This window comes from Mauremys mutica, chromosome 1, assembly GCF_020497125.1.
Source record: "Mauremys mutica isolate MM-2020 ecotype Southern chromosome 1, ASM2049712v1, whole genome shotgun sequence".
NCBI lineage: Eukaryota > Metazoa > Chordata > Testudines > Geoemydidae > Mauremys > Mauremys mutica.
The window spans coordinates 342519421-342531758 of NC_059072.1; the positions used below are offsets into that span (position 1 = coordinate 342519421).

General features: G+C 42.3%; 1 protein-coding gene across 2 annotated transcripts in view; it reads right to left on the reverse strand.

The window, feature by feature from the left end:
• The window catches only part of CCDC81 (coiled-coil domain containing 81), a 31037-nt gene extending 21252 nt beyond the window's left edge, over positions 1-9785 (reverse strand). Inside the window, exons 1-7 of one of the 2 annotated variants that reach the window (XM_045020305.1) lie at positions 9458-9785; positions 8372-8433; positions 7249-7405; positions 5779-6035; positions 4173-4258; positions 2383-2510; positions 749-866 (exon numbers count right to left, since the gene is read on the reverse strand). In XM_045020305.1, coding sequence (XP_044876240.1) covers positions 749-866; positions 2383-2510; positions 4173-4258; positions 5779-6035; positions 7249-7405; positions 8372-8433; positions 9458-9536 — 887 coding nt within the window. In that variant the 5' untranslated portion in view covers positions 9537-9785. Of the gene's footprint in view, positions 1-748; positions 867-2382; positions 2511-4172; positions 4259-5778; positions 6036-7248; positions 7406-8371; positions 8434-9457 lie in introns of those variants that run through there. The other variant, XM_045020310.1, reaches the window with a different exon arrangement.
• Positions 9786-12338: the final 2553 nt, after the last annotated feature.

The window sequence follows — 12338 nt, forward strand, 5'->3', positions numbered from 1 at the left end:
TGGGAGCTTATTTGTCATTTTTCTAAAGTGACTCAGGGACTTAGGAGCCCACATATCATTGAAAGCCAATGGAACTTAGGCTCCTAAAGGTGGGATTCACAAGGGGGACTTAGGTGCCTAACTGCCACTTTAGGCATTTAAATCCAAAATGTAGGTCCTCAGAACCCACTCAGCTGCTGGCTAACCCTGTAGGTGTCTAAGGGCCCTAAGCACCTTGGCTTCCATTGGTAAGTCCACTAGGTGCCTACATTTCTGTCAGTGCACAGCCAGTGCACTGACACCACCAAGCAGCTCAGCACTCAACTCGCTCATAAATCCCAATGGGATTCACAAACTAGGCATTCCCCTGCCTGTCTCACCTGCAGGGCCTGATCCAGCAGACACGCTCAGGGGCCACTTTAGAGCATGTCTACCGATCAGGCCCCGCACAAAACACAGCCACTAGAGGAGCGGGAAAAGGTAGTGGTGGAAGACTTAGGGGCCTAACTTGTTTGGTGCTTTTGAAAATCCCACTAGGTGCCTATCTGCATCTTTAGGTGCCTAAATATCTTTGAAAACCTGCCCCCAGGTCATGTTTAAAAAGGGATTTAGGCACTTTTGAAAATTTTATCCCCCTTCCTCATTAGTTTAATAAAAAATTTTCTTTTTTCCTTTTCACAATTAATACAGACATTGTAGCTGCATTTAAGTGCAAGAGATACTGAAAAGTTTATAGTTACCCTTATCCACAGCTCCCAGGGTGTCTCACCTTTCAGGGGCGTTCTTTTGCTTGAGGTTCTTCTCCAGCTCATCAGTCAGATTGAACCCTGACACTTTGGCAGGAACAATAGATTGTCGGGACAGAAGGCGCTTAATGGGAAGATTCTCTGTAATTGTGAAACAAGGAAAATCCCGAGAACAGCATTTCTGTGACAACTTAGACCAGGACAGCATGGGAGCTCACACAAGACACACACAGTAGATGTGCTGCAGCATTTCCATGGTTTAAAAATGCCTTAGTCACTGATTCTGTGAGTACTCCCATTGATTCCAGTGCCATAAAACCATTCTTTTACCACTGAACTACATTAGTCATGGAGGAGTTTCAGGTTTTAATACCTGTCTGACACAAAATCATAATATCATGGGTCTTTCCCAGCTCTTAACTTCTATAGTGCAGCATCATTCCCCACACTATACACTATACTGTGCTCCAACGAATGGGGCTACCAGTGCCATTGGGAGACTGTTGCACAACCTAATAGATCTCAGTGTCAGGAATATTTTCCATGAGAGTGGGACAGAGCCTCAGCCAGTATAAAATGATGTAGCTCCAGCATCTGGCTCAGTTAGTCTCAGTTTTCCTTTGCTTAATTTCATCCCACAACCCCTGGTGATAGCCCCAAAACAATAAATAACTGAAGATGGTTATCTCAGCCCTGCTTAATTTGGCAAAACTATACAGCAGTGGACTGATTTTCAGCTGAATTCAATGAGAGCTGCAGGTGCTCAGAGCCTCCAAAGCACATCAGCCACTTTCTATCAATCCCTCCAGGCCACAGCATTTTTAGCTGCTTTTCTCTGAATAACTTTTGTCTCTTCCTACCTTATCCATAAATTGACCAGCTAGACTCAGACCCCATTTCCTGTCCATTGATAAAACACAATGCATAATGTGGCACATTGGGCTGAGACTCACAACTTGTCTATACAGGAAAATTACAGCAGTATAAGCTAAGGTGTGACTGTGAACCAATATACTGTAGTTATCCTGGTGTAACTCTCCCTGGGGAGTTACATACCAAAATAAAAGGGTCCACACAGGGAGTTATACTCGTTTATTTTTACCAATATACTGATAAAACTTTCCTGTGGAGATAAACCCTAAGCATGAGAAAGTACAGCCCTAGCGGTTTATTTTTGTGAAGTTTATGAGCAACTTGAAAGTGAGGGTTAGAATGAAAATTGCTTCCCAGCTTTAAATATAGAGTTCAGTACCGGCATAGGCTGGCAGCCTTCAAATGATCATCACAGGAGGATGCCTTCTCTCCAAAGAAAAGCCAGCGTGATTTTGTATGCGGCACACACCCTATTGGAATGCTAATAGATTTTCTCAACTTTCAATGCTTTTTGCCTAGCCAAACTCATAAAACTGCAGAAAGCCTTTTCCAATACAGTCTAGGTATTAGAGTTGAGTGGAAATATCCTCTTGAATTGAAAAGGTTGGACCCTTTTGTGATTCCTTTCCACAATGGTTAGCATGACTGATCATTGCAATGATGGATACTTACAACTGTTAAATGTGTGCCAGAGGATGTGCAAACTGCACATTTTAAACCTGGCCCCTATTGTCTAACAAGTGAATGACAATGAACCGGTATCAATATTCAGCTGACAACCTACCTTTTTTACTGCTACTGTTACTATGAGCTCTCTCTTTTTCTATTAGCTCCTTTTCTTTGTTGGACTTTTCACTTTCTTCTGTGATGGTTTCCATGGCTGCTTTGTTGTCTGTTTCCTTCAACTCAATCCTGGAAACAAGGAAAAGACGTCAGTTTGTTTTGTAGAACCTATGCCAGAATAGAAGGCACAATGTTGTATTAGTAACCTGGTCACACATGTATCTTTAGCACTACTGTAAAGATTGCACTTTTCAAAATCAGAATATACAGCAGCCTTAAGGATTATGCATGTAAAATGATTTACATAAAAATGGACAGTAACAAAAATTATTCTTGATGGCAATCTATGTCAGGAAGTAAGGCAGAAAGTGTTCAATTTACTAACTATTCTCAGTCATTTACATTTCTATAACCCCTTTTATACCAAAGGACACCAAAGCTCTAAGTTTAGGGCCCTACCAAATCCACAGCTGTGAAAAACACACCACGGACTCTTATACAGCTTTCACAGGGGAGACCAGCGTTTCTCAAACTGGGGTCCTGACCCAACAGGGGTTTGTGAGGGGAGGGGGTCACAAGGTTATTGTAGGTAGGTTGTGGTATTGCCTCCCTTACTTCTACACTGCCTTCAGAGCTGGGTGGCTGGAGAGCAGGAGCTGCTGGCCAGGCACCCAGTCCCGAAGGCAGCGGCTCCCGCAGCTGCAGTGCAGAAGTAAAGGTGGCAATACTTGGTAATGGGTACTCGGCACCCATTACCCATTACCATTACCCATATTGAGCAACTTGGTAATGGGTACTCAGCACCTCTCAGGATCAGCCCTTCAGTTACCTAAAGTCCACTCAAATGGGACTTGGAGGGAGAGGAAAAAATATAACTAATATATTTTAGAAACCTCTAAAAATTACCTAAAATATCATGACAGTGCTGTAATTTTACAGTTCAACATATCATGAGGTACTAGAACTAGAAATAAATGATTTTTACTATTGGAAAGTCCTTGTTTTCTAATGGTGAAAATCTACCGCTGATAATTCACAAGGTGTCATATTTTAAACCCATCACTGTTACATGAATGGATAATTCCTGTTCTGAACCAGTATCATGGGGGCGGGAAGGGGGAGACAGGGTGGAACTCCTCCTCTGGGGGAAAGGAGCAAATGGTTCCCTGGGAGGTTGTGTACCTCAGTTAGGTTCGGAAGGGAAGGAAATTACCATATTCCATTGCTATTGAAGAGGGAAGCAAGATATCTTTTTGACTTGTCACTTTTTACTGTGGATCTTCTACCCAGGAAGACTGGTGGTAGGTATTCATTCAACTGAATGCCACAAATACCAGTAAAATTACATGACCATATGACTTTTGTAAGTCTACGGCCAGATCCATAACTTAAGGGAAGCTGTTCATGTAAAAATCAGACAGTGTACATATTTTGAAATCTTACACGAAAGAAAGAGACGAGGCAGGTGAAGCATTATGAAAATCATTATCTAACCTTGTCTATACTTGGAAGTTAATTCAGATTATGTTAAAGTGTGAAGTTAAAGTGCAACAACTATTCCTAAATAACTCCATGAGTAGACTCTCTTATCCCAGGATAAAAGTGCCTTGTTCCAATTTAGCTTAAGAGTGCCCACAGAGAGTTATCCTGGAATAGCTACCCTGAATAGGTATTCTGAAGTAATAATTCCATGTGGAGACAAGCCCTAACACAATAGATTCAGGGCTCCCAAATGTAAGATAGGAGATGCTAGCTTGGTCAGTGAACTGGTAAAGAAGCAAAAGTACTCACCTTGGAAACATGACAACACTGCAAGCACGGGACTGAGACACTGCAGTTTCTCTGCCTGAAATGACTGAATCGCCCGTCCCGGGCCTCTACAACAACAAACATTTGCGATAACTCAGAGGACATTGTCTAGCAGGTAACGAACAAGGCAACCCTTTCTACTTCTAAAACAACAGGCTGCTACTCCAATATCCTGTCACAAAATTCTATTTCATTCACATTTGCCCTTCACTGTAACTGATGGAAACTGTCCCAGCCTATTACTGATAATGAATGATAATATTGTCATGATTTCTGAGTGGTCAGGAATCGTTAGACTCAGTAAAGAGGCTAATTACTTTCCAGTAGAGAAGCAAGTGGAGACAGGTACATGGTTAACCCATGTTACTAGCATGGTTTTAAAGCACTGCTTGGTTGGTTGGTTTGTACAGTTCCTGCAGATTATGGACTTGAACAGACTGCAATTAGTTCAGTCATTCACAAAGTTGCAGCAAGTCTTTCCCACTACTAAAATGTCTGTCCTCGTACCAAGGAAGGACACAAACTCAGGCCTTCTTTTTCTTTGCCCAGAGTACTATTATTCACTACTATTTGTACAACAGTAGCACCTAGAGGTGCTGATCAGGGCCCTGTTGACTACATGTTTGTTCAACCTTTAGCACAAGAGACAGTCCCTATCCCAGAAAGCATTATGACAAGATGCAGTACGTAGGGTTGGGAGAGAAACACTGGATGGGACTCAGGAGATCAGGGTTTTGTTCCAGACTCTGCCACAGTCTCCTCACTTATCCTTGGGCAAGTCACTTTGGGCACGTCTACACTACAATCAGAGGTGTGATTGCAGCACATGTAGACATACCCAAACTAGCTTTAATCTATCAAGCTCAGGCACCAATAGCAGTGAAATCATGGCAACACAGGCTAGCCACCTGCGTACGTACTCAGACTCCCCAGCAGGCTCATACCGTGCCACCATGGCTTCACTGCTATTGCTACCTGAGCTAGCTAGAATTAAGATAGCTTGGGTATGTCTACATATTAAAAAAAAAATTGGAGATATACCAATCTCCTAAAACTGGAAAGGACCATGAAAGGTCATTGAGTCCAGCCCCCTGCCTTTACTAGCAAGACCAATTTTTGCCCCAGATCCCTAAGTGGCCCCCTCAAGGATTGAACTCACAACCCTGGGTTTAGCAGGCCAATGCTCAAACCACTGAGCTATCCCTCCCCACAACTGCACCTCCGATTATAGCACAGACATACCCTGAGTTTGTATGTGCCTCAGTTCCCCATCTTTAAAATAAGGGTAACAAAATGTTTCCTTTGAGCTGTCCTGTCTGTTGAGATTGTAAGCACTGCTCATCAGGGACTGTCTCTTACTACGTGTAATCACAGCACCAAGCACAACAGGGCTCTGAACGTAGTGGAGGCCGCTAGGCACTACTAGAAAACAAATAATAAATAATAATAATATTGGAGGACAAGGTAAGAATAATACTGTACAAGACTGGCTGTGTGCACAGTGTGACTCACCACCTGCCTAATAGGCATTATTGACTGATACTGACTCAAAATAATTTAAGTTCTCCTGGGAAAACGATAAACTTACATTGGAAAGAGCTTTCACCAGATTGCCACTGCCATCCATGGCTTGAAGGAAATCTTTGTAAAATTTCATTTTCACTTTGTTGTCCCGGATAACGAGAACTCCAATTCCCTTGAAAGTGAATTCAACATTCTGTTTGGTAGCGATGGATCGTGAGAAAAAAAGCAGGGTCTCTTTTACACATCCTTCCACTATCTCCCTGTTAAAGGGACCCTCCAGGGATAACATGATGAAGTTCAGTTGAATAATTGGGATATCACCTGAAATCAACAATCAGGGGAACCCAGTAATTCAAACAGCAAGCAGACTTCCTAAATAACAGCAGCAACAAGGCTGTGAATTAATGGGTCACATTTTGCACTTACGTAGCACCTTCCTGTAAGAGGCTCAAAGCACTTTACAACCTTGAATAAAGCCTCACAAAACCTTTATGAGGCTATTATCATATCCATTTTACTAACCACCTTACAACTCCATATAGCTCCTCTTCCCGAAGGACCCCAAGCTCTTTAAAAGCAAACTGATATGCCAGTTATACAGGGATGACTTCCTCAACATGAAAATACAAAAATGAAACATGGCAGCTATACAGCACAGGATTTCAGGACAGGAAGTGAAGAATACTGTATGCAGTTGAAATTGCAGGGGGATGGAACATGAAACCAGAGTAGGAATTTAACCAGGGCCCCATTCTTAAATACAGTGATCTTTGATAACCACAGGTGACCAGAACTTTCATTTTGCAACTCATCTTAGAGATATGGGGTCAGATTCTGCACTCATTACACCCTTTGCTGTACACCAGGGTGTAATGGAGTGCAGAGGATTTTTTTTAAAGAAGCCCCATGGTGCTGCACAAGAGGCATAATCAATACCATTGCTCCCCAGTCTGTGCAAACATGGTGACATTGATTTGAAACTACTTTTTGTTCAGAATACATACAGCTGTACATGTGCTTCATAAAACCTATTGTTTGTTCGGGTCTATTTTAAGCTGTCTCCAGCTGATTACTCTATTACGGTGTGTGCCACTAAAATAAAATAAAAAAGCTGTTGCAGGCCACTTTTGACTTGGAGTTGTGCATGTGTAAAACCTGGCACAAAGCTTTGAATTTGCAGAGCTAAAGTCTTGTGCAAGATGCATATGGAACTTCAGTGGTAATAAAAAATTTTTTAGAACATATTGCAGCTACCATAAAAGCTCCACAGATGTGGCATTATGCAGTCAGAAGGTAAAAGAACATTTCAAACAGAACCATTCTAACCTTACACAGGATATAAATATAAAAGCAATGGTGTCTTGTAAAGAAATTCCCTCTTGGTGTCTTATCAACAGAGCCTAAGTTGTTATCAGTGAAGGAATTCTATATATGTATCATATTTGGTTGCTTAGCTATTAATCTTGTCAGATATTTTATAGCACAGGACAAATATGTTTCAAGGAAAGGCAAATGCCATAATCAAACTTCTTACCAGGAGTGTGTATTTTGGCAAGTTTGAGTCCATGAATCTGGGCTAGTTTCTCAGACAGAAGAAACACAGGTCTTTGAATAACGATAAATTTATTGTTGCCGACATCTAATTTTTGTCTTAAAAAAGAGAATGTTCCAAGCCCTGGTATTTGGACGCCCTGAAAAATAACCAATAATAAATATTCAGGAAGGAGGGGAAACATTTTTGCTTCTAAATAATCACAATCAATTCATAATTTGTCATTCTATGCCAGATCATTGTGATGGTGGTGATTGAAATCCCATCCACACCTTATGTTTTCCGGTGCAGGGAAGCAGGATGGGGCAGTTCTCAGAGCTCCCTGAAAGCACCAAATATTTCCTATTTTTCTCCTCTCCCTCCCTTTCGCTATTTGAAAAAAAATCATTGATGTAGCAACAGCAAAATAAATATCCCTAATCTAGAGAAGCCCCAAAGAGCTTGACTCTGCAAATCCTCACCCCAATGAGTAAGCCTCCTACCCACACAAGTAGCACCATAGGCTATAGTTGGACTACATTCTCCTGAGTAAGGACTACTCCTACAAGCAAGGATTGGCAGGAGCAGGATCTAAGTGCTTAATTTAGCAATCTAAATACCTTATGAAACGTATATTTCTTTGTTAGACACAATGAATTGAAATAGCCAAAGATGTGCGTTAGGGTACTGCTAGATTTTTCTGGACTCCCCAGAGCAACCTGTTAGCTTGGTACCAATCTTAATATATTTGCTATTTTGTGGATGGCTAATTTTTAAAATAAGGGGGTTACTTCTCCTTTAAGAACAAAAGAAATGAGCACAATGGGTTTTTCAAATCTGTTCTTAGCATATAAAACAGGCATAAAGGAATATCGTACTAAAATTCCCACCTCTATAAAAAATGTTAAGCTTCCTTATATATAGATCTATGAGGGGGGTTACATCTAACTTTACTATGCTACACTGTGCTGAATAACCCAGTAAACTAGGTAAGAGAAGCCTGTGGCACATTTGTACCTTTGTACATTTGTACAATGTACCTGGCATGCATAACACGTTTTATGGCGTGCATCAGAATAATTAGAAACATTTGGGTTCAAGAAGAGGAATAAGATGTGAGTCCCACCTTGTTCATGGAGAGCTGCCGTTCCACAAATTCAGACACATTGGCCCAAATACTAAAGACTTCTGAAATGCAACAGTGAAACACAATATGTCATGATGTTTAGATGGCAAGCTCACACATTCACCACACTCCATGGAAAATAGAACTCTTCTTTTCTGACTAATAAGACTGCAGGATCCCAGTGTAATCACAAGCATCCTGCATAGTTTATACATTCACTACAGAGCAAAGGTACTTGCTCCATAGTTAAGTTTTCAACCAAGTTCCATTTTAAACCTGATTTGGACTTTAGTCCCTTCTAAAACCCTCAGTAAGAGTCTGGGGTTGAAAAGATTTTTTTCTACAAATTCTAAATGATTTGGGCAAGGAGTTCTTGCAGCCTGACATAAAAGTGGACGGGTGTTCAGAGTTCAAAAACTAGTTTTCACAAGCTTTGATTTTTAATTTAGAACAGCACTAAGACCTGTCATTTCTGGCAATGTCACTACAGCACAGCAAAGCACCATAGGAAGCTAAAAGCTTTCATTAAAAAATCAAATACCCCTCTTCCTTCCAAAAGCAAACCTTAAACCAGTCACTAGGGAAACTTGTCAATGGAATTTCCATGCAAATGCTTGTGAGAGGACTGGACTACTGAGAGGCATAACAGGATCCAACAACTCTCCTGAATTTCACACGCCATGCTATGTTTAAGCTGTATTTTATCCTTGGCTAGATACTCACGCTATACTCTTCTAGAGCACCAAACACTTTAACTAAGATGAGTTAAGTTGGGCAAATCTCCCTCCCATGAGACTAGTATTTCTCTCATTTTACAAATGGGGAAACTGAGGCCCAGACTTTTGGCAAGTGACTTTTGTCCAAAGGTCATGCAGGAAGGCAGTGGCAGAATCAGGAATAGAACCCAGACACCCTGGCTGCCATGTCTGCGCCGAAGGCACCGTAGGTAGCGCTGTAGGGCAAGTGGCAGGATGGATGGGCATCCCCAGCACCCACCAGACACACAAGGGGCCGCTGGAGAACACTGTTGTAGGTAGGAGTCTCCCCGATGAATCAGGCTGCGGGGGGGAGGCGTGAAGGCCTTACCGTCCGCCGTGAGCTTCGGGAGCGTTGGGAACACGCTCCTGCCAGACTCGAGGATCGCAGCATGGAGATTGTCCAGCATTTTTACATCCCCCACCAAGGTGCAGCAGCAGCAGAAAGCAGAGGGGCCTGCGCTGCTTTTCCTCTTCCAGGAGGCTGTCACCTTCCTGCCTTCCCCACCTCTCACCTGCTCTCTCCTGTAGCACACTGCCCTCCTAGCCTCTCCCCCATCCCCTGCTCCGCTCCCTCCTCCCCGAGCCCCTGAGGAGAGAAGGAAGGAGAAGAGCTGCTGGGCCAGGGATTCAATGGGCTGCTCAGGGGGAGGGGGAGGGAGCCTGCGGTGGGAGGGAGGGAGCCGTATCCAGGACGCGAGAGCAGCTCGCTGTTGCTAGAGATTACGTCATAATAGGGCTCCAGGGCCACGCCCACCCGTGAGTTCCTGCCTGGAGCGCAAGGGGAGGTGATCCCAGGTGGGCGTGTCGCACTCCAAGCATCACCCAGGCAGTGTCAAGCCTAGCTGCCGGCTCTGCCTCCTTTTGGATGAACCTTAATGCATTGCTTAGAGTCTGGGAAGGAAGGGTTTATTTTTATTTGCTCTTTCATTAAGACCTAACCATGCAAATGGCCACAGCCCCTGGTTGCTTGAGGGCAACATTTCCCCTTTCCCTTAGTGAAGTTAGTTCACTCTCTCTCCCCAGCACAATAAAAAGACTAAAAAGCAAATCCAACCTGAATCCTCTTTAAAATGCATCTAACCAATGCACAAAAGCGCAAAATACTGCTATGTAAAATAGCTGTGTATGCTATATACTGTGGGAGTGGTTTGGGAATAATTTTTATAGTGATCAAAATCTATTCAGACTGAAAGGCAGCGTGTTGTATGGCAGAGCTTAGCTGCCTACAGTTCACATTAATATTTAAATGGAAGGTGAATACAGATTGTTAGTGGGAGTGAGGATTTAGTGCGCGCACACACGTTTTCTTTTGCATAAATAGAGACAGTAGAAGACCCAGTTGTAGCTATATAACATTCCCAGGACAAAAAGAACAGGAGTACTTGTGGCACCTTAGAGACTAACAAATTTATTTGAGCATGCTTGGTGGGTGCATAACTAGTTATGAGAATCTGAGCGTGCTCAAATAAATTTGTTAGTCTCTAAGGTGCTACAAGTACTCCTGTTCTATTCCCAGGACAGTTTTATCTCATCATGGGAATTCCTAAAGCTGCTGACAGCACATTACTAGAGCCCCAAAATGACACATGTAAATACATTTTAATGTATAGGATGGTCAGACTAGCCTTTCTTGGGCTATCCATCACAACTAAGCATTTAAAAAGGAAGAGCTTTTTATACTGCGGGGGAGGGGAGAACTAAGCTATCCTTTTCCACAGAATTTGAGTCCTAACCTTAGCTATATACATTGGTGCTGGTGGGTTCAATAAGGCCTGAAAGGGGGTAGAGTTGGGTTCTCCTCCCCGCTCCACCTCTGATTGTGCAGCTTCAGGCAAGTCACTTGCTATGTGGTTCTCTTTCCATCTGTCAGTTGGGGAGAGTGATGCACACCCTCCTTCCAAAACAGCTATATCAGTATAACCCCTAGCACAGACAGACAGATTGGTATGAAAGTTGCCTTGGAGTGGTGGTGTCGGTTTCCTTTCCGTTCCATTCCCTTCCCTTCCCTTCCAGGAATATACCAGTATAATTGCATCCACCTTAAAGGGAGGTGCACTACTTTTTAACTGGACTAGTATATGTAAAGCAGTACAATGTGTGTGTTTCCAAGCCCTTAGATTGCCACAAAGGAAATGGAGAGTTATAAAGAAAGGGTATTGTCACATGTATTAAGTATATATAAAAAAACATTATCTGCTGAAAAAGAATGTTTCCTTACCTCTAACATTAAGAGTTTTAAAACTCAAATGTAGTTTTAAAATCTAGTTTCTTTTTCATTTTTACTGCTCATAGACTAAGGTCAGAAGGGATATCGTGATCATCTAGTCTGACCTCCTGCACATCGCATGCCACAGAATCTCACCCACCCACTCCTGTAATAGATCACCAACCTCACTACCATTTATGCTTTTTACTTTCTGCACTGCTGTTTCCTTGGACAATGGAAATAAACTAGTCACTTCTCATAGCAGGCTTGAAGCAGTCCCCCAGTCTTGCATTTGTAAAACTTTGATTTATTGGGATCTTTTACCCTGCACATGTCCCTTTGAGTGTACATGCACACACAAGAATCTCATTTAGCCAATAAAGCCTAGAACTCATCTTTGATACAGTGTTTTACACCCATAGATTTCAAATCAATTTGCAAAGGCAAATATCTTTTTACACACAGAGTGATCAGAGGGCAAGTGTGAAAAACCAGGACATGGGGTAGGGAGTAATAGGTGCCTATATAAGAAAAAAAAACACAAAATCTGGACTGTCTCTATAAAATTGGGACATCTGGTCACCCTAACACAGACACACATAGGCATTTAAACAGCTTAGCCATGATTTTCAGAAGTGACTAGTGATTTTTGAATGCTTTGCTTTTTCATACCAAATCTGAGACCCTGTAATAGCAGGATGAACTTCAGGAGGTGCAGAGTAGCTGTCCTCTTAAAAGCACCTCCCACTCTTTAAGGTGTTAGTGCTTCCCTTCCTTACATGGGTGTTATTGTTATTAGCCTCATTTTATAGATAGGGTACAGAGAGATTAAGTAACTTTTCCAAGGTCACTACAAAGTCTACAAGAACAGGGAGCTGAACCAGGTCTTCCAAATCCCAGGTTAATACTCTAACCACTGGACTATCTTCCTTCCCACTGACATTTGAGCCACTGTCTCACTTAGAAAAACAAGACAGACTAGACTTTAAACAATCTTAAAGTG